Source organism: Ochlerotatus camptorhynchus, unplaced genomic scaffold (assembly GCF_037179485.1).
Source record: "Ochlerotatus camptorhynchus isolate MF236.1 unplaced genomic scaffold, CSIRO-AGI_Acam_v1.1 ptg000340l, whole genome shotgun sequence".
Classification (NCBI taxonomy): Eukaryota; Metazoa; Arthropoda; class Insecta; order Diptera; family Culicidae; genus Ochlerotatus; species Ochlerotatus camptorhynchus.
Window position 1 is genome coordinate 417,395 of NW_027040828.1, and position 27,914 is coordinate 445,308.

General features: G+C 42.2%; 3 protein-coding genes across 3 annotated transcripts in view; 1 reads left to right on the forward strand and 2 right to left on the reverse strand.

Annotated features, from left to right (window-relative positions):
- The first annotated feature begins 5,019 nt into the window (after window positions 1–5,019).
- On the forward strand, window positions 5,020–5,534 carry LOC135708902 (cuticle protein CP14.6-like). Its single transcript, XM_065231083.1, has 2 exons — window positions 5,020–5,028; window positions 5,104–5,534. Exons 1-2 carry the CDS (start codon window positions 5,020–5,022, stop codon window positions 5,527–5,529), a joined length of 435 nt encoding a protein of 144 aa, XP_065087155.1. The 3' UTR covers window positions 5,530–5,534.
- A 9,842-nt stretch (window positions 5,535–15,376) lies between these two features.
- On the reverse strand, window positions 15,377–16,135 carry LOC135708889 (uncharacterized). The gene has a single exon (XM_065231071.1). The coding sequence runs from the start codon at window positions 16,133–16,135 to the stop codon at window positions 15,377–15,379; it is 759 nt and encodes a 252-aa protein (XP_065087143.1).
- A 1,324-nt stretch (window positions 16,136–17,459) lies between these two features.
- LOC135708903 (all trans-polyprenyl-diphosphate synthase PDSS2-like) overlaps window positions 17,460–27,914 on the reverse strand; it is a 30,586-nt gene continuing 20,131 nt past the window's right edge. Inside the window, exons 3-4 of the mRNA XM_065231084.1 lie at window positions 18,146–18,879; window positions 17,460–18,082 (exon numbers count right to left, since the gene is read on the reverse strand). Coding sequence (XP_065087156.1) covers window positions 17,811–18,082; window positions 18,146–18,879 — 1,006 coding nt within the window. The 3' untranslated portion in view covers window positions 17,460–17,810. The remainder of the gene's footprint in view (window positions 18,083–18,145; window positions 18,880–27,914) is intronic.

Here is a 27,914-nt window from a genome sequence, read left to right on the forward strand (position 1 = left end):
ACCAACACACAGAAAACCAAATCGATCACGTTCTAATCGACGGGAAATTCTTCTCCGACATTATCAACGTCCGCACGTACCGCAGTGCGAACATAGATTCGGACCACTACCTAGTTGCAGTATGCATGCGCTCAAAACTCTCGACGATGCATAACACACGTCGAAGTCGAACGCCGCGACCCAACATTGAGCAACTACGGGACGCCGGAGTTGCCCAGGACTACGCGCAGCAGCTGGAAGTTGCACTACCCACGGAAGAGCAGCTTGGCGCAGCTTCTCTTGAAGATGGCTGGAGGGACATCCGTTCAGCCATAGGTAGTACTGCTGCAGCGGCATTAGGTACTGCAATCCCGGACCGAAGAAATGACTGGTTTGACGGCAAATGCAAACTGTTAGTAGAGGAGAAGAATACAGCACGGGCGAGAATGCTGCAACACCGCACGAGATTGAATGTGGAGCGATACAGACAAGCGCGGAACAGACAAAACTCGGTTTTCCGAAGGAAGAAGCGTCAGCAGGAAGACCGAGATCGCGAGGCGATGGAAAATCTGTACCGCGTAAACGACACACGGAAGTTCTACGAGAAGCTAAATAGTTCCCGCAAAGGCTACGTGCCGCAAGCCGATATGTGCAAGGACTAGGACGGTGGAAGCAGTACTATGACGAGCACCTCAACGGTGAAGCAGCAGAAAACGAAGGTGGCACGGCAATAGCTTGGAGCACGCGCAGAAGACGACAGGCTACCAGCCCCTGATCTTCAAGAAGTTGAGGAGGAGATCGGTCGGCTGAAGAACAACAAAGCAACTGGTGTAGATCAACTACCAAGTGAGCTATTAAAATACGGTGGTGAAGCACTGGCTAGAGCACTGCAGGTGTCGTATGCCCAATCTACAAAAAGGGCGACAAGTTGGATTGCTGCAACTACCGCGCGATCACACTGCTGAGCGCCGCCTACAAGGTACTCTCCCAAATTCTATGCCACCGTTTGTCACCATATGCAAGAGAGTTCGTGGGGCAATACCAGGCGGGATTCATGGGCGCCCGCGCTACCACGGACCAAATTTTCGCGATTCGGCAGGTTCTGCAGAAATGCCACGAATACAACGTGCCCACACATCATTTGTTCATCGATTTCAAATCCGCATACGACACAATCGATCGAGATCAGCTATGGCAGATTATGCACGAGTACGGACTTCCGGATAAACTGACGCGATTGGTCAAGGCGACGATGGATCGAGTGATGTGCGTTGTTCGAGTATCGGGGACACTCTCGAGTCCCTTTGAATCTCGAAGGGGCTTACGGCATGGTGATGGACTTTCGTGTCTGCTGTTCAACATCGCGTTAGAAGGTGTGATCAGAAGAGCTGGGATAGACACGAGTGGCACGATATTCATGAAGTCCATCCAGCTCCTTGGTTTCGCCGATGACATTTACATTATGGCACGGAACTTTGAGATGATGGCGGAAACGTACATCAGACTGAAGGCTGAAGCTAGACGGATGGGACTTGCCATCAACGCATCAAAGACAAAATACATGAAAGGAAGAGGTTCTAGGGAAGACAACGTTAGCCTCCCACCCCGAGTTCAGATTGACGGTGACGAAATCGAGGTGGTCGATGAGTTCGTGTATTTGGGCTGACTGGTGACCGCCGAAAATGATACCAGCAGAGAAATTCAAAGACGCATTATGGCAGGGAATCGTGCCTACTTTGGACTCCGGAGGACGCTCCGGTCGAATAAAATTCGCCGCCGCACGAAGTTGACTGTCTACAAGACGCTGATTAGACCGGTGGTCCTTTACGGCCACGAGACCTGGACTATGCTCGTGGAGGACCAACGCGCCCTTGGTGTTTTCGAACGGAAGGTGTTGCGTACCATCTACGGTGGAGTGCAGATGGATGACGGAACGTGGAGGAGGCGAATGAACCACGAATTGCACCAGCTGCTGGGAGAACCATCCATCGTCCACATTGCAAAAATTGGGTGACTACGGTGGGCTGGGCAAGTCGTAAGAATGCCGCACGACGTCCCAGTGAAAATGGTTCTAGAAAGCGACCCAACAGGAACAAGAACAAGAGGCGCGCAGCGGGCAAGGTGGATCGACCAAGTAGAAGGTGACCTGCGGACCCTTCGCAGACTACGAGGCTGGCGAACTGTGGCCATGGATCGAGTAGAGTGGAGACGACTTCTTTGGACAGCAGAGGACAACAAGGCCTTAGCCTGATTGGTAGGTAGTACGTACTCGGCACAGATTGAGATGTGCAAAGCTGAGTTTTCTTTGGAAATTCCCATTATTCTCACGCAGAAAGATTGCGTCTAGAAATTTGATTGCGTTATAATGAACGATGAAATATTCGTCAAGGCGGATTTCAAGCAGCTCCCAGGTCAAGAGTTTACACGACTACCGGAAAAAGAAAGGTTCAAGATAAGTTTAAGCAGAAAAAGTTGTCAAAGTTCCTGAAAAAATGTTTGGTTTGACAGGCGCTTTGCACCTGTGGGCTGAAAAGCGAAATTTTCGTGACAACTGGCATTGTCAACCAATATATTTATAAAAAGAAATGATTGCCATGTTGCCTTTTGCCTTACCTTTTTCATAGTTATTCCGTGCTGTTTTGGCCAGACTTCGCTTCCTGTCACTAGGGGAAAATGGCTCAGGAACGGTATACTACCAACAACATGCAAGTCGTACCCAAGGACAAAAACCCTCCAAACTCGCCGGAGCTGCACCCAATTGAAAGATATTGGACAATCGGTAAGCGGAACCTCAAGAAAACTCAGAAACAGTTGGAAATGAGAAACAGTTCAAATCAAATTTGAACGTCAATTTATATACGCATACGCATACGCATCAAATAGGGTTGATACAACAGCTGTACAAAATCTGAAGTTTGAAACGTAAAGCCTGACAATTCGCATTTGGAAAATCGGAAGCCTAATCAAATAATTTTCCTGTATTTTGTAGTCATCGAACTTCAAAAATAAATAAAGTTTGATCACAGACAAACAGACATAGCTCTTAGAAGAAAATTCTTCAAAAAATATCGTCAAGCGTGCACTCTAGCACCCTCTATCTTGCACATTCCGAAGCATTAATTTGCAACCGAATCATCCCTCGTCCATGGATGATTCCCTCGCGTTAGCTGTGTTGAATAAAAACAAAAGAAATGCAAGTCAGTGATGCTGGTTTTACGAAATATTCAGTATTGATTGAATTTATCAGAAATACGCATCCGTATGACAGAAGCTCATTGCTCATAAGCGTTGATTATTCATGAACTCTTGATCGCTGGGAATGCTTGTGAATATTTGAGATGGACAAAAAAAGTGAACAAAGAGGTGAACGCCGAAGCTTTTTCACATTTAAATCGCTGTGAAGCAAATGAAAAGAGTTGAGGGAATTTATATCTGTAACTACAACCAGTTCGTTTTCAGTGTTCACTCGGCTGTCGACAAAAGCAGGCCACTCTCGATGTGTGCTACGCGATCGTCTGTTTACTCGGCAGCAACCATTGTGTGGTCCTCCTCATTGTTCTTCATCAGCAGTTCTTTCGGTCGATGCGTCGTCGACTTTGGAAAGCAACCGTTTTGTGATGAGTGTGTGAGTGCTGACCACATTTTGCGTCCATTGCTGCAATGGACGCGCTCTGACCCTCGTTGGCGTACAACAATTTGCCATACAATGAAACTACTGGAAGCGGCTCCAGTTCTGATGGAGGAGGCTTTTTGGATAGCGGAAGATAAAGTGTTTATTGTGTTGTACCTTTTGACTGTAGCTTTAAGACGTATTGTATAGTGACCAAGAATCCTCGGCTCTGTTAAGTTAATTCGGTTGAGCCTTATCAAATAAATTAATAAAAAAAAAAAAAAAAACCAGTTCGTTTTGGTTTGCTAATCTGGTTAAAAGTTATACTTAATTATCATAAAGATAAATCGTCCAGCTCAAATCTTTGTAGGGGTAAGCGGTGGGACCATCATCATCACCTTCAATAACTTTTATTTATGTATTCGTCAGATTAGTAGATGCCTTCCCAAGAAACAATGAATGGTGATTTGTTGCGTTGCCTCCTTATGTCAAGAGCTGACATCTACTAAATTTACCTGAAAACAAACTGGCACCACTGATAAGTTCAAAATGTGCTGACTTGCTTGACGAACCGTGGCGCCACCATGAAAAAAGCGAGCACATTCCGAACTAAAACTCTATTTGCGAAGAATGTGATTGTGAGTGTTATGCCTGTTTGTCTGTGGTTTGATCATTTATACAATAACACAATCAGTGTGCACTTAATCGTGATTGACCAATTTTTTATCGTTGCACTCTTTTAATATTGAGCAAGCAGATTCATAGAGTCTACGTGCATCAGCACGATTTGAAGAATCTAGAAAACAGTATATACTAAATAAATTTATAAATGTTGACTGTATAATAGATATTCTAGGTTCTCCAAATTGTCCTAGAGTTCAATTAAAATGATCTGCTAGATCAACCACGACTGGTACACTGTCCTAAGCAACGAAACATGTTCATGCAGATTCATAGCGTCTATACACATAATTTACGACCCATTTCCATGTATATTAGATGTTCTAGGTTCTCCGAACCCATCACGAGCATCTGTCAAATGGTGAAAGAAGTAAAGAGCATCTGGTGAATTTGTGTGAAATTGAGCGATTTGCGCGAAATTAATTTTTTTTTTTTTGCGCTCTCTTTGGTTGGGAGGACGACCGATCGACCGATGGCAAAAGAGCATTATGTGAGCTGTTGTGGCAGAAAGTAAGAAAAACATACATATCTTGGTGGTGGCAGGGAAAAAGGGGGTGGTCGTATGTGCCTGCTTGTGGGGTGGAGGAAGGTTTTTCTCGTTTGGTGATGGCAAGAAGCACATTCGGATTTCGGGTGGATGTCTTCTTGGGCCGTATAAATAGTAATGCATCGAATCGAAACAGTATCAGTTCACTTTCAACAAACCAATTTGTATCATTTCACCTGATCTCCTAAGCTTGACTGCAAAAATGAAACTTGTGAGTGAAACATTACGAGTGTTTTTCAGTGTGTGAGTTCTAAAGTGATTTTCCTTCTTTTCTTGGTGATTACAGTTCATCACATTGTCCGCCCTGCTGGCCGTTGCCGTAGCCGTCGAATACCAGCACGTTGAGCACCAGCACATCCCAATTGTCCACAGTGAATCGTACCATGGACATGATGGAAGCTTCAAGCACGCTTACGAATCGGCCAACGGAATCTTGGTTCAGGAACAGGGCTACGTCAAGAACAATGGAGGCAAGGAACATACCAACGTTGTCCACGGATCGTACTCGTACGTCGACCCCCATGGTGTCCCAGTTTCCGTGAGCTACACTGCTGACGAGAACGGTTTCCAGGCCAAGGGATCGCACATCCCAACTGCACCACCACTACCAAAGGCCCTGGTTGAAGCCTACGCTAAAGTCGGAAGCCATCCGGAAAGCCACAGTGATGTGCACTACAGCCAGCCGGAACCAGCCTCCTACAAGCACTACTAAGCAAGTGTAGCAACAGCAACTGCCATCCCCAATGAAGATTCCGATTCATAGCTCAGAACGCAAAACCTCCATAGAAAAGTGTTATTAGCTAAGAACTGGGAACATCCCTACCAGAACGAGGAAGAAGCCTTCGGATTTCCAGAGAAAAAGACTGCCTCTTGTTCCGACAGTTTCCAATGTGATATCTTCCTGGTTGGCCCATTGGACCCTCCCGGAAGATTTGATTTGTTTTATTTTTATAGAATATTTCAGTGTCTTCAATAAATCACCATTAGTAACAATTAAAATCAAAACCTCTTTTTCTATATAACGGTGGTCCACCCTAATATACAGCAATTCCATAGTAATACGATAAAATGGTTCACAGACTCGTCTTTTTTATGTTGTCATTAGGGTGACCATTTCTATGTTAGGGTGGTTCAAAAATTCGATTTTTGACGTAGTATTGGCAACATATTGGGGGTGCAATTTCAAAAAACCAAAATCGACCGCGTTACGAAAAGTGGTCAGGTTTTATAACTCTGTCAATGGCGGATGGAATTTAATTCTAAACATGCCAATCGATTGAAAATTTTTCTACGAATCTGCTAAAATGAACATTTTATCAATTTTCAATAGGTCAGTATTGAAAATTAAACAAATGTCCAACTGCTGCAATGGTGATCAAGTGAATCACCGATTGCCTACTAAAAGCGCTTTCCCTAACATAAATATCAAAATCGAATTCCAATAGAGCTTATCCAATCACCGTGTGTGGTGGTGTCCGGCCGGGTAGCCATCATCATCAGCAGCAGCAGTGCTTTCGGCGCGTGGCGTTGAACATTTATCTCCAGTACACAACGAAAGGCTGCCCGCAAGCAGCGAGCTGCAGCCCACATGAACGCCATTCACCGAAGAAGGAGTAGCGCTTCATGAGTCACTGTGGGTCATCTACACGGATAGAAATCTCCTTATACCTTTTGGCAAATTTCTATTGCTGATTATTCATAAAATGTATAAGTCAACTAATAAGCAGACGCCTTGCAAAAAGTTAATGAAGATCATGTGTCAAATGAAATGTATAAGCGGACACACATACCTTTTATGCATTCTTATAGGACCTATGTGGTTTGTCTTATGGAATGTATAAGGCTGATGTTTTGGCAAAAATGTATAAGTGAAACACATGAATAAAATAATTGATTTTCGTTTCGTGTATGCCAAGCGCGTCACTCTCGTTTCAAACAGCATACTGGCGAGCCTAATCTGTGTTGAACATCCTAATAGCTCAGCATTACTTAGCCATAATTTTTTAAAGAATATTTTCTTGACATTTGTCAAGATCATCAATCGGATGTCAGTTCCAATAAGTTTAAATCTAACATACCATGTATTTTTAAGGTAACATGTGATGTGATTTCAAAAACCAAAGTAGGTCGCGGCATAAAAATTGTAAGAAATTCCTCCATTCAATTTTTGCTTTTTTATTATCTACCTATTGAATAAACCAAAAATTCCCTGCGTTTTGTGCACGAAAATGCATCATTTTGTCATCAGAAATCGAGGCGTTTCCCTGATGGGAAAAAATGATTTCCCTAGCACAGTCACCGAATATTGATACCGAGGACGTAATCCTACGTCAAATCTACAGACGTGTCTTGGATACAACCTCTATTTTTTTTTTCAAAAATGACAGAAAATGAAAGCTAACACTCTCTTCGTCACATTGATTTTGTCGATTGAAGCTGATATTGTGACGCCCAGTTAGAAATGACGCCCAAGAGCTTCGGGAGAAATGCAAGAACTTCAGGATGGCTTCCAGAACTTCAGGGCAGTCCAATTAACTTCAAGGGAGTTGCAGGAACTTTACAGAAGTTTATAGATTTATAACAGGGTGTCTACTACCTGGAAAAAACTGGAAAACCGGGAATTTACAGGGAATTTCACTTTTTCTGGAAAAACCTGGAATATTCAGGGAATTTTGGTTCCACCCAGGGAATTTTCCAATTATCACTTCTTTCGTAATTCAAAAGAAGTTTTCGTTCAGTTTGTCGAAACGTTTCTTAAGGGCACTGAACTTGACAAGCATCTGACAGCTAAGACAACGTGTGCGAACGAGACAAGTTCATTCAGAGAGTCTTGTCACGCTCGCTCTTCGCTGATTTGTATGTGGAGGACCAAAATCGTCGTTAAAAGGAAACAGTCGAAGAAGAGAGACTGGCAACCGTCAAAAGGAAGCATACAAAGCATGTATTGTATAAGAATAAGCATGCCAGACAGCAGGTCTGAGAGCCTACATAGAATTTTTTAGAGAGGGTCGGAGATCTACTGAGAAATGTGTTAAGTTTCAGGGTAGTTCGTAGATCTTGAGAACAGAACTACAAACAAATTAAAAGTAATTAATAGAAATTCATAAAAACAAAATCACAAGAGAGGTCATAGATCTTCAGATCAATGTTCAAAGAAATTTTCAAAACTTCAAGCAAGCAAAAATTATTTCAAATTAATTTATAAAACTATTAGCAAAATTTTGCAAATCTTCAGGGAAATTCGCATAACTTTAGACAAGTCCAAGAATGTACAGTGAAATATAAAGTATTTCACATAAGTTTAGATATCCTCGAAACATTATTCAACATCAAAAAAGTTCGTAGATCTTCAGAACAAAGCTACAGAACTTTGAAAAAAATTACAGGACTTCTGAAAAAATCACACGAATCTCAGAAATGTTATTGGATCTTCAGTAAAAATTGCAGAACTTCAGGAAAGTTCGGCAATTTAAAAAAAATATTTACACGATTTCAGGAAAATTTGTAGATCTTGAGAGAGACATTTAAAACTTCAAGGAAGCTCAAATATTTTCAGATAAATTTTGACAACTTTAGGTAATCTTCAAGGAAATTTTCAAATCTTCAGGGTAACCCGAGAGGAATTAACAAAACATCAGAGAAGTTTGCAGATCTACTGAGAAATTTATTGATTTTATTTTTTAGATTTTGGGAATAGAGCCACGGAGCTTAAGACAACTTTACAGAACTTTAAAGATATTTGCAGGAATTTGACAGAAAATTTCACACAAATTGTGAGATCTTCAGAAAAATTCGTTAAATGTCAGAAAAGCACCTCAATTCCAAAAACAAATCGCAGCGAAGTACAAAAGTACAATATTTTGCAGAACTCCATGGAAGTCGGAAATAGATAGATCTAAAGAACTTCAGAGAAGTCCGTAGACCTTAAGAGAAGTCTGTAGAACGTCAGAAAGTTTGTACGTTTTTAGAAAAAATTGCAATACTTCAGCAAAACTAACAGATCTTCGGGAAAGTTCGCCGATCTTTAGATCAAGAATCCACAAAGAAATTTAAAGAACTTTAGAAAAGTTCGGAGATCTACTGTGAAATTTATTGAACTTCAGGGCAGTTCGTAGATCTTTAGAGCAGAAATACAGTACTTTAGAAAACATTACAGAATTTGAAATAAATTTTAGGAACTTCAGAAAAGTTCAGAGGGTAGATCGTAAATCTACTCAAAAATTATCAGATGTTTAAATAAATTTTCAGAATTTTACTGCGATTCTTGGATTTTGAGAGGCATTCACAGAACTTCAGGTATGTTCGCTGATCTTAAGAGATATTTGCACAGCTTGAGAAAAATTAGAAAAACTTCAGAATACTTCCTAAAACTTCCGGAAAGCTCAAAAATTTCTAGATAATCTTTTAATTCTTTAGAAAATTGTATAGATGTTCAGAGATATTTGCAGATATTCATTGAATCATGAAAATCTGCCAGAAAAATTCCAGAACTTTCGAGAAGTTTGTAGATTATTAGAAATTTTGTGAACATCAGAGATAGTTGTCGATCTTCAAGGATCTTAAATCTTCAGGGATTCAGAAACTTTGTAGATTCTTAGGAAAATTTGCAGAACTTCTGAAGAACACACAGAACTTCAAAGAAATCTATAAAACTACCGAGAAATTTGCAGAGCATCAGGAAAGATTGTTGATCTTTAAAGAAATTTTACCGGAGAACAGAAACAAAACTTCAGGGACGTCAAAAGAAGACCTTGCAGAATTGCGTTGTTAACAGAAATTTTCAGAACTCAAGGAATCATGTAGATCTAGTGAGAACTTTTCCCATTAGCTTGTCTAAAGTTGGTATCGACATCCTGGCGAAGTTTTGAAATCCATTTTCATCTTCATATCGCAGCTCTTGAAGGACAAGATGAGCCAGATCCCTGCCGGTGTTCCTCCTGAGCAACCATTTCCTACTCCACAAAGTTCACCTTCTCCTTCTCATTTTATTTAAAATAATAAAAGCAGATACGTCTGCCGAAACTAGAGCAATTTTCCGTTAATTCATGATGGAAGTATTTACTTTTGATTCCTGATACAGTTTTGTTTTGAAATCTAAATTGACAGTTCTTTCGACATGTGCAAGCAGTGTGAACACCAGCAAACAGGGGGGTTCGACAAAGTGTGTCGAAAGTAAATTTGAGCAGATTTTTCATTATGGTGGCGGTCAAAATCAGATAGTCTAAATGGACCTTAAGAGATTGTAGACATGTGAAACCATGATTTATTCTGTCTTGATCTTCCAAACAGAGTTGAACTCAAACATATTATCAAAATGATATGTTGTTTTTGAAAGCATATTGTTATTAAATTTTGATATATCGTTTTATCGAAATAGTTTAGATAGGTTTCTTACTTGCATTTATGTTCTTGAATTAAAAAAATACTACACAAATACCAAAAAAAATGTAATATTGATTGACGTAATGCATGTTACTCTATGAATAACTAATGTGATTGCAAAAACCAAATACAATATTACACCCATGGATATAATTTCTTTTCGCAAATTATGTGTAGGATAAATGCACCAATAGTGGAGGTACTTTAGTGCAATGTGTTCCTATGGTGGCTTATAGAGTCTCCCTAAGCCGCTGTAGAAGTACATTGTACTAACGTATTGGTGCATTTACTAAACATAAATTGTACAAATTAATATTAAACAACCTATGTGCATCTGTTCTGCTGTAATATTCAACAACTGTTTTGCTGTGCCGAGTTAAAAGTACCAACGCCTAAGTTTGAAGAATCGAAAATAACATAAATCAATAAGTACATAAAAGGGATTCCAGATGGATAAATAGATAAAATAATAATGTGTATAATTTGTATGCACCTGGAATTTTTTTCATCCGACCTAGAAAAACCTGGAAAACTCAGGGAATTTGATTCCTTGGATTGAGTAGACACCCTGTTTAAGCAGTATCATTATTTTCATAGAGGTACCTAGTATTTCGAGGAAGATCAAAGATCCTCAGAGAAGTTCCATTTATAAATTGCAGGATCTTTCAAGAAGTTCCGAAGAATTATGGAATATTCCGAGAATTTCAGGAATGATCAGAAAATTTCTGTTAATATGTTTGCTCTTCAGAAAATTTCAATGAATATAAGAATAAAAAATGGAACGCAAGAGAAGTTCCGAGAACAACTTGAAATATTAAGAAATGTAAGAGAAAATTCGAGAAGATCTTACAAATTTAGGAAACTTCAGAGAAGAGACTTATCTCCCATATTCTCACACGACCGGTATGATACAGACACAATGGCGTCATCTGCCGCTCAAAGGTAAATGCTCCGAACGAATTGGGTAGCAAAGGTTCCATCCTCAGAAGAAAGGTTTGTGTTTGCTCATTTTTCTATGCGTTGCTTCCACCTTCGCTCAAGGGCAGTGTAACTGTATCTGTCGCTTGGATTATGGCAAAATTGCCAGTTTTCTTTATATGTTGTCTTCGCTTTAATGGTAGTGTCATGAGCTCCAAGGAAGAATCAAAAACATCAGAAAAACTGTGTGAGCTACAGGATGGACCAAAGCACTTCAGGAGAGTGCAATTAAATTCAGAAAAATTGCGTCAACCTTTAAAAACCTCTGATTAATTCAGATCTAGGGAAGATCATTGAAGTTCGGAGATCTTTAGGGCAGTTTCAAATACTTCAGGGAAGTCTAGACTTTCGGGGACGTTTAAAGACCTTGAAGAATTCGTACTTTTATTTTAGCTTACAGTCTTCAACAAAAAGTTTTACAGTTTTATCAGCGTCAACGTTCCGGTCCAGGAATTGGGATCTTCATTAGGGCTAGTTTTAGTTTAAGATCATAAAGGTTGTTGAGGATTTGCAAAGCAGAAAAAGAGAAAGGTTGCAAAGATAACTGCAAAGACTGGGGATAAAACATTGAAGGAAAGCGAAGGTTCAGAGATAGAACTGCGCAAAGAATATGATCAAGTACCACTTACAAATCCACCGATCAGCGATGAAAGAAGAAGTATAATTCAGTTTTCATGTAACGGAGGTTACATTAAAGGGTGTCGCGCATCAAATTGCATCATGGAAAAAACGCTGTAGAAAATTACCTAGTTGACCGATCCTTTTCAAACTTTCAGACAATCAAATATAACCCATAAGTAAGCTTTTGGTATATTTATTTCATTCAACTTCAATATCACAGCCGCACGCTCGCACCTTACGCTTAACTCCACTCATTAGGTTCTGTACAACAACTTACTGCAGCTTTTTCTGTACGGAAACCGACTTTTTCTTCATGTCTTCCTCAGATTTGACCTGATTGGGATTGTGGGACGGAAGTGACGAGAAAGTAATAACGCGACGGAATTAATCAATAAAATCCAACTTTATTCCTCTTCACGTGGTTTACACTTTTTGATTCAGTTCGCAACTGACAGCTCCCTCACAGGGTAGCCAGATGATAGGGTGACTGATTAATTAGCGCCACCACATATGCCCCTCCAGTTACACTAGGAAACGAACCCTGTGTCCTGATTGTGTAACTACAGTTTTCTTATCGTCCTGGGGGTGATTGGAGAAGCTGCTATCACATAAGAAAGCAGGTTTAATACGGTCGATTGATATGGTGCGCTGTTTTCCTCCAATTGAGATTTCAAAAAATTTGTCAGTTTTTTTTAAAACCTGGTAGGGTCCCTCGTAAGGTTGCTGGAACGGTTTCTTGACTGAGTCCACCCGAATGAAGACATGACTGCAATCCTTCAATTTTTGATGCACAAACGGCCTTTCCTTTGCATGGTGAGTCGGAGTAGGCGCATTTAGTTCGCTGAATGTTTTGTGCAGAAAACTGGATAGTTCAGAACGATCGACGTTTGCTGTAGGAGGATCATAAAATTCTCCCGGAATCCTGAGTGCTTGACCATATACTAGTTCTGCAGATGAACACTTTAAGTCCTCTCGATAAGCCGATCGAAGTCCTAGCAGAACCAAAGGAAGGCGGTCGTGCCAATCACGCCCACCTGCACACATAAGAGATGCTTTTAGTGTACGGTGAAATCGTTCGATGATTCCGTTTGACTGCGGATGATATGCAGTGGTGTGAATATGGTGTACGCCAAGCAAACGCGTGAGTTCCTTGAATACCTCCGACTCAAACTGCCGCCCTTGGTCGGATGTGATTGTCTCTGGAGTCCCAAAACGAGATATCCAACCCGCGTATAAAGCCTTGGCGACGGTTGGCGCAGTCATTTCGCTCAGTGGAATTGCTTCAGCCCATCGTGAAAAACGATCAATGATCGTCAGCAAGTAACGATGTCCACAAGAAGGCGTAAGTGGTCCAACGAGGTCTATGTGGATGTTCCGGAAGCGTGCCTTAGGTATGTCGAAGCTTGAGAATGGTGCTACGGTATGTCTAGTTATCTTTGAACGTTGACACTGCTGGCATGTCCTGACAAATTGACAGATATCCTTATTCATGCAGGGCCAAACAAACCGATCTACGATCAATCGCCTTGTAGCACGTGCACCGGGATGAGCTAACCCATGAAGTTGCGACATTATGCTGGCCCGGTGGTTCTCTGGAACGTAAGGACGAATATTGTTGTTAGTGGATACATCAACAATTAACGGTGAACGCAAATGAGGGAATGTCCGAGATTCGAGCTTCAAGGAAGTATCTTTGGACGACAAAAGTTTCTTCAGTTGCTGATCATTTTGTTGGTCCTTGGCGATCACATCAAAATCAATCCCGGCTGTTACAGCATCAACTCTTGAAAGAGCGTCTGCAACGATATTATCCTTTCCACTTATGTGGCGAATATCACTCGTGAATTCTGCTATAAATGCCAGATACCGTTCTTCGTGGGGAAGCCGACTGCTCGGATTCGTGGTTAAGGCATAAGTGAGTGGAAAGTGGTCAGTGAAAATTGTGAATTGTCGCCCTTCGACAAGATGTCGAAAGTATTTCACCGCTTCTTTTGCAGCTGTAAGTTCTCTTCCGAAGGTTGAGTACTTCTGTTGGCTCGAAGAAAATTTTTGAGAAAAGAATCCGATGGGTTTCCAGCTTCCACTATCGAATTGCTGCAAAACGGCACCCGCTGCGCAGTTAGACGCGTCTACCATAAGTCCAAGAGGCTTTGAGGCGTCAGGATAGTGAAGCAATGTTGCCTCAGCTAGTGACTGCTTACAACGTTCGAAACAACGAGATGCTTCTTCGTCCCATGAAATTTTTCTGCTATCGTTTTTTCGATTGTCAGGAATAAGCTTTCGTAATCGTTCCTGAATTTCCACAGCGTGAGGTACGAATCGTTTGTAGACGTTAATCAATGCCAGAAAACGACGCAAATCTTTCACCATTGTTGGTATTTTGTATTCCAGGACAGCACGAACTCGAGATGTAATTGGACGTATTCCATCCTTGTCAATTGTATACCCAAGAAACTCTACTTGCGGTTGTGAAAAAACGCACTTTTCAGCATTGATCACTAGACCATTTGCTTTGAGACGTTCAAGGACTAATTTGACGTGTTCCATATGCTCCGCCGCGTTCACTGACGCTATGCAGATGTCGTCGATAAAAACTATCACGAAGTCCAAATCTCCGAAAAGCTTGTTCATAAAGCGCTGAAAAGTCTGACTTGCATTGCAGAGGCCAAAGGGCATGCGCATAAACTCATACAGACCGAAAGGCGTGATGACGGCTGTTTTCGGAATGTCTGCGATTTCGACAGGAATGTTGTAGTACGCTCTAACTAGATCCAATGTAGTGAAAATGGTCTTACCTTGGAATCTGTTGACAAGGTCGTGGACGTGAGGTACTGGGTACCGATCAGGGACAGTAGCTTTGTTCAGGCGGCGATAGTCGCCCACGAACCTCCACTCACCATTTTTCTTGGGAACACAGTGAAGGGGGCTTGCCCAGCTACTGCTCGAAGGCCGACAAATGCCCATTTCGCACATCGTTTGGAACTCGTCTCTTGCTGCTTGAAGTTTCTCCGGGTGCATACGACGTGGCTTCGAAGCCACCGGTGGTCCGCGCGTAACAATATGATGTGTGACATCGTGCTTTACTTCCTGTTGAACAGATGGTGGAACTAATATCTCTCGATACGACGCAAGCATGTCTCGAAACGGGTGATGGAGATCTATTGCAGTTATTCCATGTAGAGGCACTTCCGATAAACAGCCAGTTGTTCGTAGTTTTGTTGTTTCGTCAATCAAGTGCCGGCTTTTCAGATTCACCAGCAATCCAAAATGTGCTAGCAAATCCGCGCCGATTATGGCGACGCTCACATCCGCCACAAGAAAGCGCCACTTGAAGCATCGTCGCAGCCCAAGATCCACAGAAATAAATTTACTCCCATACGTACGTATCCTTGTTCCATTTGCTGCATGTAAGGAAAATGGAACAGTTCCTCCTGCTTTTTCGCGCCGTGTCGCTGGAATGATAGACACGTCCGAGCCGGTATCAATAAGGAAGCGAAGCTGACTTGTTTTGTCGAAAATTACGAGTCGGCGGCTTTCGAAACCAGTACCCACCTGCGCCGTTTCAGATGGGCAACCGACTAGTTTTTTTGCTGGCCGAATGCGCATGGCTCTCTGCAACGATCCGCTCGATTTCCGTACTTCCGATGGTACCAGCAAATGTCGTCACCACGGGATCTCGGTTTCGATGAAGATCTGCTACGATTTCGTGTTGGCTCAGTTTTCAAGCGTCGAATCTCAGCTGTCAGAACTTCTATTTCCTCCTTCAAACTGGCGTAATCAGCATTTTGTCCAGTGGATGAAGCCGGAACATGAACAGCTGCGGCGGTGGCCGGAGATGAATCGATCATTTTGTCAGCCATCTCAGCCAATTTCTGCAAACTTCCATCACTTATGCTCAGAACTGCTCGGACACTTGGCGGCAACCTTTGAAGGAACAGCATCTTCATCAATGCATCGTCGACATTCAATCCCGTGGAGCTCTCCTGCATCTTGGCTAGTAGATGCGTGGGTCGAAGGTCACCCAAGTCGCAGGAGCCAAGCAATTGTTCGAGTCGCGCCTGTGGCGAAAGAGCGAAACGGGCGATCAATCGTTCTTTTACTGCTCCATATTTATTCTCGGCCGGAGGGTTGGAAACCAAGTCCGATACGTGACATATCACGGACTGGTCGATTTTGGCGACGATGTGCCAAAATTTTGTCTCATCTCTCGTCACTTGTGCCAGACAGAACTGGGCCTCCGCCTGCGCGAACCACATGTGCGGATCGTTCTTCCAGAACTCTGGCAACTTAACCGCCACTGCTGCGATATTCTGCTGTGCTGGAGCTGGGTTCGCCATCTTGTTTGCGTACCGCGGAGAAATGCGTATTTTCCCGATATTCGAATCAACTGCGGCGTTTTTCGACCGGAACCCGTTTCAATCACGTCGGGGTCACCAAATGTGGGACGGAAGTGACGAGAAAGTAATAACGCGACGGAATTAATCAATAAAATCCAACTTTATTCCTCTTCACGTGGATTACACTTTTTGATTCAGTTCGCAACTGACAGCTCCCTCACAGGGTAGCCAGATGATAGGGTGACTGATTAATTAGCGCCACCACAGGATACTTGCGTAGTGCCTGCTTCATAATAGCCCAGTATATTTCGATGGGCCTTAGTTCCGGTGCGTTGGGGGCAGGGCTGGTAAATGTCATTTTCAATGAAAGATCTCACGCGATATTTACAGAGATGCTTCTGTCACTATCATCGGATAAGAATATGATGATAGAGATTTTCTTCAAAATCTCATCGATTTTTTTGTCATGACAGAACGTGTTGTGTTCATTGTAATTACTAGCTAATTTATTGCTATTAATGTTACTAGTTCCGAGGAAATCTTAATAATATATTCACTCTATCGATTACATACGGTTGCTTGCTTTAAATCATCTAAATCAGTTAGAAATGTTCATGTCAAAACCGTATAAGAATTATTCTCAAGAGTGCTTGATCATTGGAAAATGACAAGAAAGCCAATGATAGGTAGTGTCGTCCCGTGATATTGAGAGGGCCTGTTTTCTCATTTTCACATGACGGCTGTGATGTTTACCAGCTCTGGTTGGGAGGGTTCATGCCCTTGGGTACGAAAGGGACCCCGTTAGCTTCGTACCACTCCAGGACAACAATTGAATAGAAATAATGTGAAATTAACCAGCTCCGAATTTACCATAAAAGCACTGGTCTTCTTCTTCTTATTCGCATTTAAGCTTATTGCTTATTGCATATTAGCTTATTGCGTGCTCTCAACTTAGTGTTCTAGGTGCACTTCCACAGTTATTAATTGAGAGCTTTCGATGCCTGTACCATTTTTGCATTAGTATAATTGTATGGTTCCAACCCGCAAAATTCCTAAACCGGACCGGGAATCGAACCAAGCCTCCTCCAGCATGGTCTTGCTTTGTAGCTGCGCCTTTACCAACTGAGCTAAAGGAGGTTCCAAACGTACTGGTAGCAAGCCTGATGTTGGGCGGTACGCTTTCATATAACAATCCATATGAATATTGCTGGGAGACAGTTGAAAATCCTCCTTTTATCTCAGTAACTAAACCATTTTACGTTGATATGATGAATATCAGCATATTGTTGGCTGTGATACGTTTGACGATAGAGAATAAACAACGTTCTACAAAAGTCAACAGTTATAAATATAATTCAGAGTATGAATCAAACACAATCACCACTTAAAAACTACGTCCTACCTAATGTAATATTGCCTACATTTTGTAAGAGTAAATACATAGTTCGGAAACGTCCATCATTTCCTCATCAATTCAGTGGTTTCACCATCAAATCAGCATTGTAACAATTGAAAGATTTTTCCTTTCGCTGGACGGAATGGTATTTTCGTTTTTTGTTTGGTTATCTTCGCACATCATCTTTCCTACCTCTAAAAGAAAACTGAAGAGTATTCACTATGTCTAATTCAATAGTGGGTTCGTAGCAATTTCCTGCTGAATATTTAGTTATAAATATTACAAGTCCTGCATCGCTAAAATGATGTTCTGGAGAGCGGTCCGAGCGTCCGATGGAGGCAACTCATTTAGCACCGCCATTGCCGCCAGACTATGCTTCTTCTGCAGGTTGCACGTCTTTTCCAGACCAGGTCCTTTGAATACTTCGCTGTGAATTTTGGCGTAGTCTATGTTGTCCACTGATTCTCGTCCCTTTTTGATCTCCTCGTACAACGTCGGATCGTACTCCAGATGAAACAATACCGGTGCGGAGATGAGGCTGAAGCGGTCTCCTAGAAAGATAAAAAACAAATTTGAAAATTTCCTACAAATGCCATCACATTGAGATCAAGTACCTGGCGAGAGGTTGGGACTGCTGAATGGCTCCATATCGATGCAAGCCTGCCAGGCCAGTGATAGGTGCTTTCCGAACAGGTAAGCCTGCTTTTGCAGTTTCACCGGTTGGCCTGCTAGAATCAACGCTCCCTGGCAACTTTTGCCCAGCAGACTTCCAGCCGCGAGGATATGCCTCAACGACCACTCCCGCTCGGGATTCCCTAGCACGTCCTTGATGTTCAACGGCTGAGTATTGTCTTCCAAGTCTCCGAATCCCAAATCGTCGTCGTTTGATACTGCTCTGGCCGATCCCGGTTCCGGTTTTGATGGCAGTGGGTTGTTCTGCATATCTCGATCGCCGACGAAGTTCGATTCAGCCAAATCTCGCACAGACGACGAAATCAGCTCAATCAACTCTTGGTTCTTAAGACCCGCCAACTGCAGACAGGCATTCCCCAGCAGATAATCTCCACTTAACAGAGCAATCTTGTTGCCGAAAATCATCTCGCTATCGCCGCTGAGTTCATTGCCGGCGTTTGCCAGTGGTTGTAGGTTGACCAAACCCTGATGAACGAGCGACGAGGTGCGAATCATTTCGGTAACCTCGGCCAGACCACGCTGCGAGTGCAGCACGCCGGCACTTTTGTCCTGTTCCATATCCGGAACGGACGGGGCATGTCCAACGGCTTTCGAAATGAGCAGCACGATGAGACCCCACGCTTGCATGTTGTTTTTGCCATTGTAGATCAGGATTCTGGAATGAGCAATAGAGATAATGATGGTGTAATTTGTTGGATATGGCAAAACGGTGTTTTCGAGGTCTTTCCTATGACGAACCTGAAACTATTTGTTCGACATGTTTGGAAGAATTATTAATTATAATAAAAGCTCAATCTCTGTGTGTAACGCACCAAGACAACCAGATGCGGAAGCGACGACCACAGATCACAGACCTTGAGGTGGTTGAGGTGGAAAACTCAAAATGGTGTCGATGTTGCGAAGCTCTAAATGAATAATGTTGCGTGACAAGGAAAATGATGCACGACATGAAAAATAATGCGTGACATAGAAAACTAGCTACAACGGGTGCCAAGGCGTCCACAAACTAACTACCGTGGATTCCCGTTAATCTGAACGTGCAAATTAACAGGATTTATTTTAAATCTGAACTTCTAGTAACCCTATGACTAGGAGAAAAGCGAGTTTCTGGTAGCCTTATTTTCTATTTTGTTTTGATTCAGCGTTCCGTTTCACATCGTTCCATTTCGCTTTACTCCTATGTGCTAAATGACGTAGGGCAAGTTTTAGTTTGTACGGCGTGCGGATTAGCGGGGTTTAAATTAAAAAGTGTTCAGATTAAGAACGGTCAGATTACCGGGAGTCCACGTTAGTTGGAATAATAATGAACAATAACCCTTTGCGGCAATCTGGATTTGTTTTTTGTAGGAATGAAAAATCTTATCATATTTGACTATACTGTGGTCTCTTGAGTTAAAATCTAGAATGATCTAACACAACCCGTTTTTTAGATGCCGCTCTTTTCCATGATTGGGATAGTATTCCCGATTTCGACAAGGTATGCAGTAAACCTAAGCAACCTAAGCATGTAGCATTATTGTTCTCGAAGGACCATTTGCAGTTGCGATTAGATGTTTCGAAACCAACCGTTGTCAGATTGTTCCGATTTCAGATCGCTCCACAAATGTTGCTCAGGGAATATCGAAGAAGTTCAGCAAACTTCTTAGTACTTCGCATCAGTTTAAGGAACTGCGTAGTAGTTTTTCAGAGGACGTATTACAAAAGAAGTTACACGAACTTCCTGTAAGTTTGATAAACTTCGTTAAATTTCAGGGAACTGACCAGATGTCCAGAAATACCATCATCCCTCACCATCCCTCTCCAACGGGGGAGTTTGGTAAAGAGAGAAGATCAAACCGATTTGTACCTTCCTAAAGTTGTCCTTGCTCACTTTCTACTCTCTAAATACAATTTTCACACTGCCGAACTCTAACGGAACTATCAATTCTATACTTTCATCTCCTCATCTATCGTATAAAAATTACCACTTTAGTCTGTTATTTGAAATTAGCATCTTCAACTATGTAGAAAACTTTGTTGATATACACGGATTTCCAATAAGATATCACTAAAGTCCTCTGGATATTTTTCAAGACTTTATTATCATTCTGAAGATCTGTTCAAAAATTCAAATGTCGTCTCTCAGATATTGATTCAACACGGCAGGGAGAATTCAAAAAATCTCCAGCTGATCAACGATTCCAGCGAAGATATAATATCAAAAAAACTGACAACTTTGCCAGAATACAAGCGACAGATGCAGTAGCGCTGCACTTGAGCAAAGGTGGAAGCAGTTACCACTATGAAATAACAGGAGAGTTTGATATGTTGTCTTCGATTTCAGTTAAGTGCTCTGTATTTTTTTTTATCAAGTAGGGGAAATGGTTCTAATGTTGGTCTATGGATCTAAGATTGGACCCATCGCTAAAAATCGGCTATTTATCAATTTTATCTAGATGCACACGTCATTGGGACGGTACTAATGGATATTTTTGGTCGCTATTGAAAATTTAGTCGATTGCTGATTTTTGTATGGGCCAAAATTAGGGGCATTTAGGCCGACATTACATCCATTCCCCCTATTATTGAAGATTTCCAGCTGATTGAAGATTTGATTAATATCTTCTGGATATTTTCCCGAGATTTTTTCATCACTTCGAAATTCAAATTACGTCCACAGATATTCACCCTAGACTTGATCGAGAAGTATTCAAACAGTCTCCTGCTGATCTAAATGTTTCAATAAATCCTCTGAATATTATTCAAGACTTAAGAACATCAAGTATTATTCTGAAGTTCACCTATTCAAAAATTCAAATGTCATCCCTCAGATATTCTCTCGATATGGCTTAAAAAACGAAGTCAAAACCATCACTTCATAGCAAAAAGCTTCACATGTCGCTTAAAATTAAACAAGCTTTCGGAAGTCTGTTTCTAAATCACTTTTGGAAACTGAGTCAGCATGACTTCCGCCTGTGACCAATGCGCTAAACCAATTAAAGGTGATGGAGAATCCGTCTTCTGCATGGGTTTTTGCGACAGGATGATTCACCTAAAGTGTGGCGGCACAAAGCTGAATAAGGCTTTTCTGAACATTGTCCACACTAGCCCGAACCTGTTTTGGATGTGTAACGAGTGCGTGAAGCTGATGAAATGTGCTCGGATCAAAACTGCCGTCTCGTCGTTTGGCAGAGTGATTAATTCTATCACCGAGAGACAGGAAATCGCACACGCTGAGCTTAGGAAGGAAATGGCTAAGCAAGAACAGCAGATCGCTCAGCTATCGAAACGAATCGCATTGACAACTCCGATAAACTCTGATTTCATGCGTCAACCGCCATTAAAACGGCGCCGCGATGAAGGCTTGCTCACTAGCAAACCACTTGTTGGCGGTTCTAAAGCAGCAACAGGCGACAATGCCTTTACCGAGGTCCTTACTGTCCCTGAACCCACCGAGCTGTTTTGGCTGTACCTTTCTCGTATTCATCCTAGCGTGAAATCGGAATCAATCGAGAAGCTGGTCAAAGGTTGTGTACAGTGCGAAGATCCGATTAAGGTTGTGCCGCTAGTCAAAAAAGGATCCGACATCAGCAGTATGAGCTTCATCTCGTACAAAGTCGGAATGGATCCCAAACTACGCGAAGCTGCTCTTAGATCGGATACATGGCCGAAAGGAATGTTGTTCCGTGAATTTGAAGACGGTTCAAAAAACATGTGGTTGCCTCGTTTGAACACGCCTACCATCACGATCTCCCCTACTCCGGGACCTTCCGAGTTCTCCGGACTAGAGCCAGTCTACTGATTAAGAATTGGATTTTGCGTTGTGAATTGGAGCGCTGTAGACCAGAACGCACTGCCTGTCACATTATGAAAGACCTCGAACCACTCGATCCAGTCGCGCTAGCTGTTTCCCGCCATCAGAGTCGTTCTGACCCTGCGGTCGAGTTCGGTGGTGGGGTCTCGTCTTCAGGCAAGTATGCATACATTAGTTACAGTCATTTGCCTGATCAGTTTCCGTGTTCTAGTGCAACGCTTCAAGCACCTGCCGGCTGTTTCCAGTTGAGAAGCACTTCTGATACTGCTCATTCACAACATCCGCTTTACTGTTCGAACAATCCTAATTCATCTCTGGATATGAATCAGGAGTCTTCCACCTTGCCTCTACAAGCAAGTACAATCAATATATTGACTATTCACTGCCTGATGCCGATCAAATTTTCAGCAATTCTGACTATGTTAGTCATTGTGATGATGCCTCTGTAACTCCCAATCCTGGAAACCCGGAACGCGCCGTAGAAAGCCCCATGGAAGCCCCCAATCCCTCCGTCTCAGTCCTGCCATCAGCAGCCTTCGTTCATCATAGTCGTTCCGGACCTGCTGTCGGATTTGGAGAGGTGGTCTTCCAACTCACTCACTAAGGCGAGTATCCAATGAGACTTGATGATGGTCAGTTATTGCCTGATGTATCTGTGATTTCCAGGGAGAGCAGTCTTTCGATTCCTTGCCGCAAGCAGGACGTCGTGAACTTCTACCAAAACGCCGGTGGAATGAATTTTGATGTTGAAGAGTACCGCCTAGCTGTATCGGATCGTTGCTACGATATAATTGTCCTGTGCGAAACGTGGCTCGATTATCGAACGCTTTCCAGTCGAGTCTTCGGTCCTGACTACGAGGTCTTTCGTTGCGTTCGGAATCCTAACAACAGCCATAAATCTACTGGTGGAGGTGTCCTTGTAGCTGTCCGTGGCGGGTTGGAGGCAAAGGCCATCGAGAACAATTCATGGAACTATGTGGAGCAGGTTTGGACAGCCATCAATCTGGGTGATCGGACACTATTTCTATGCGCTCTGTACATTCCACCTGATCGAGTCCGCGACAATGAACTCATCGATACTCACTGTCGGTCAGTTTTCACAGTTATCGAAAGTGCCACTCCAGTTGATGAGATATTCATTTTTGGTAACATCAATCTGCCAGGCGTTTCGTGGAGTCCATCTCATAGCGGATTCCTGTACCCAGATTCTGATAGCTCTACATTTCACGCAGGAGCTATTAGCCTTCTCGACAACTACAGCGCAGCGACGCTTTCTCAAATTAACCATGTAGTTAACGAAAATGGTCGTAGTTTGGACCTCTGCTTCGTGAGCACACATGACAGGGCTCCATCAATTTCCTCGGCTCCTTGGGCACTAACTAAGCTAGTTCCACATCACCCTCCTCTAATTGTCACTGTTGAGGACAAACTCGTGCGTGGTTTCGACGACTATCCTGCTACGGTTTCTTATGACTTCCGTAAAGCTGACCACCGTAGCATCATAGATGTATTGTCTAGCATGGTATGGGAGAACATCCTTGATCCAGATGACGTTGAGGCTGCAGCGCAAACCTTTTCACATGTCTTGGCATATGTCATTGACATACACGTCCCGAAAAGAACTCACCACAAAGTGTCACACGCTCCCTGGCAGACGAGAGAGCTACGTAGGTTGAAGTCAATCAAAATAGCAGCATTGAGAAGATTTACGAAGTATCGCACGCTTCCTCTGAAACTACATTATGTGAGGCTGAATCACATGTACCAGCGAGTCAGTCGTGAATGCTTTTCAAGTTTCCAACGAGGCATCCAGCGCAAACTTAAGCTACACCCGAAATCTTTTTGAAACTACGTGAACGAGCAACGCAGGGAATCCGGCCTCCCATCGACTATGGAATTCAACGGAGAAGTTGCTGCCACCGTTCAGGATATATGCCACCTTTTTTCCGAAAAATTTGCCAGTGTATTCACTAATGAGATACTAACTGACGACCATATTAACCTGGCTGCCAGGAACGTTCCAGTAAATGATCAAACGCTGTGTACAATTGATGTTAATGCAGAGATGATTTCTAAGGCCGCGACTCTGCTCAAGTCATCCTTCAATCCTGGACCTGATGGAGTTCCATCTGTATTTTTGAAGAGACATATTGCTAGCTTGTTAATTCCGCTTCTTCGTCTGTTCCGAATGTCTCTCTCCAGTGGCATATTTCTATCTTGCTGGAAATTTGCGCATATGTTTCCCGTCCACAAAAAGAAAGGAAACGAACTGTGGATAATTATCGAGGAATTACATCGTTAAGTGCCGTTTCGAAGCTATTCGAGCTAGTGATTATGGAACCGTTGCTGTCCCATTGCAAGCAGTATTTGAGTGCTGATCAACATGGGTTTACAACCACCAATCTGCTGTGTCTCACATCGTATATAACCGAAAGCATGTCCGATCGGGTTCAAACGAACGTTATTTATTCAGACCTATCCGCAGCATTCGAGAAGTTTAACCATGCTATTGCGATTGCTAAACTCGGCAGATTGTAGATCAGCTAGATTCTTCGCTACATCAGGGAAGCCACATGGGACCGTTAATTTTTATACTGTACTTCAACGACGTGCCTCTTGTCATCGAAGCTCCTCGGTTATCATATGCAGATGACCTCAAAATCTTCCTACGAATCTGCTCCATTGCTGACTGTCACTTTCTTCAACGTCAACTGAATGTATTCGCTAGTTGGTGCAGGTTAAACAGAATGGTAGTGAACCCAGCCAAATGCTCCGCTATTACATTCCCACGAAAACAACAACCGATAATATTTAGCTAGGACCTGCTTGGCTCGACAATCGAATGCGTGAATCAGGTGAAAGACTTGGGTGTGCATAAGTTGTTGATCAGGCGTCAAGAACTTTAGGGTTCATTTTTAGGATAGCTAAAAACTTCACTGATCGATCGACGCTTGAGTATTGTTCAGTGGTTTGGAACCCAAACTACAACAACGGTGCCGAGAGAATTGAATCTGTTCAACGTCGCTTTCTTCGTTTTGCGTTGCGTAGATTGCCTTGGAATGATCCGTTTCGATTACCCAGTTACGAAAGTCGTTGTCAACTTATCGACCTAGAACTTCTCCGGACTATAAGAGACACAAGCAGAGCCCTAATCGTGGCCGATATCCAGCAAGGAAGGACAGATTGCGAGGCTATCCTGAGGCAAATTGACCTGAATGTTCAACCCCGACCGCTTCGTAATAACCTTATGCTAAGACTGCCTCTACGTCGTACAAATTATGGAGCATACGGTGCGATTTGCGGACTGCAGAGAACATTCAACAGAGTTGCATCTGTTTTCGACTTTCATCTTTCCCGTGATGCGCTTCGTCGAAGGTTTTCTTCTGTTTTCCGGGAGTAACTGACTATAAGATATATGTTTTTTAATATTGTTTATGTTATGACCATGCTTGAATGTATTTTTTTTTACCATAGTTGATAAGGTTAACATCATTGGAGCTTCATCCAGCCTGTTGATGTAAAACAACAATAAAGTCTTCTTCAATTTCAACATGCCTTCAAAACATGAAATGTCTTCAAAAAGCCTGACATGTCTTGAAATCTGGCATCGCTGATCAGTGTAAGATTTACATTACGAGTTAACTACACTGTACCAAAACATCATACTCTGTTCGTATGAATCCTCAGACCAATGCTGAAACATCGAATTCGCTTTTGCGTATGATAGCTGCAACCGGATGATGGTTATTTTGAAATCAGATGGTGTTTCTCTCGAACACAGGATGAACATTGATACAAGAAGCGAACGGACCTTCAGTTGATATAGGGGAATTTACGTATTCTCGGCAATCTAAGCAGCGACGTTCTTTCTATAGCCTTTTTCTCTAAGGAACGCACACATATTGGTTTGTTTACAATCTTTTGCTGCCAGCTGCTCTAACAATTTCTGTCGAAAGAATTGTCAAAAACTGTCTTGAAACGCTTTTACAAAGCTCCAATCTTCTCTAGTGAGAGCGAGTATTGTCGGCAACCAGTTTTTCTTCGGCAACCGTTCCATTTGAACTGCATGTAAATCTGCTGTTCTATTATCGGCAACTCGAAATCAGCTACAATTTGTAGTGCGTGTGTTGCATTTCAAGAAAACCTTGCTAGATTTCTTTTTCTCAGTGGTAAATATATAGTCAAATTGAAGCTGAAAGCATAAAGAATCGTTTGTATGTATTCAGCGAAGAGTTTTCGTAAGAAAATCCAGTGAAAATAGTGTTTCAATTTGGGTTGCCGAAAATAGTCTGTCATGCCGAAGCCGTCATTTCCCCTACGTATTGCTCTCTGAAGAATGATTGTCATCCCAAATTGAAATGCATATGGTATTGGTTCAGCTCCTTAACGCTAATCATTCAAAACGATGATGCAAATAATCTAATGGTACGTCATTTGCTGATCTGAGCTGCCTAACAAACAATTTTAGCTGATTAAAAGCTGAATAAGCCACTTTCACCTTGAAGAATCAATTTTTTTTCTGAATAAGCTCTTATTTAGCTTTCAATGTGTGTTGGATGGTACAGGAGATGAAAATATAGCCATCGCTATCAAAGCTGGTAGAACATGATTACCGAACCGAAGGTAATCAAAGAAGCAGTTTCCTCTACGAATGGAAGATTTTTGCATCCGTGATTAAATTCATTATGGAAATGTAGAATAGAATAACCAATCGAGCAATAAATAATGTCTGTAGCTCTTTCCAGGGGCCTCCCTTAGCTCAGTCGGTAAAGGCGCAGCTACAAAGCAAGACCATGCTGGAGGTGGCTGGGTTCGATTCCCGTTCCGGTCTAGGAATTTTTCGGGTTGGAAATTTTCTCGACTTCCCTGGCATAGAAGTATGATTGGACTTGCCACACAATTATATCAATGCAAAAATGGTACAGGCATCGAAAGCTCTCAATTAATAACTGTGGAAGTGCATCTAGAACACTAAGTTGAGAGCACGCAATAAGCTAATATGCGATATGCAATAAGCTTGAAATGCGAAGAAGAAGAAGAAGAAGAAGAAGCTCTTTCCAGGGTGGTCAGTTCTACAAGTTTATCGGTAGATCTACGGATTTTTAGAGACTTTGCATAAGTCTAATACTCATCAGCTATCGACGGATGTAACCATTATTCCTCTTGTTTTTTTCTGTTTGCACTGACCTCTGTCACTGCAGTAAATAAGGGCTAGTGACTTTGACTTTATGCCCTGAATTCAATCATAAGGCAATCATCAGAAATTCGAAAGCATATTGTTAAAGAGCTTGAGCATTGCAGCATTCATTCGATGTATTGTGGATGTTTTCGTTCAGTGTACCTTTCGTAGGTCTAAATCCCTTTGATCGATGAAGACGAAACAGGTTTGTTCCCGTACTTGCTTTTCTGTAAGAATCTGTAGAGCGAAAATCAAAAGTAAGTTCGCTTCATTTCTGCACAATATTATTTTCTAACATCAACTCTCGCGTAATATTTAAAAAGGGCCTATCCTCGTTGATCGATTCTCTTCATCGACTTTCTCTTTGGTTTACCACGGCAACATAAACGAATTTATCGCTAAGCTCGCAGGACAGTTCTACAGGAGATGATGTTAGCTTGCGCCTGAAATAACACACTGAATGGGAAATTCATCTGCAGTCGGGTTATTCGCGAAAGAGAAAATCGATGAAGAGAATCGATCAACAATGATAGGCCCTTTTCTCGTGTTGTGCGAGTTACTCACAGAAAGCAGCAGCAACTTACAGCAAACGCAAAAAATCAATTACGGAAACAGACCTAATGTGTATGTAAACATTTCATACACGGTTTAAGAATAAAAAAACTCAATAATTTATAATAATAATAATCATTCTCGATGAACGTGTCAAAAGGTCCTA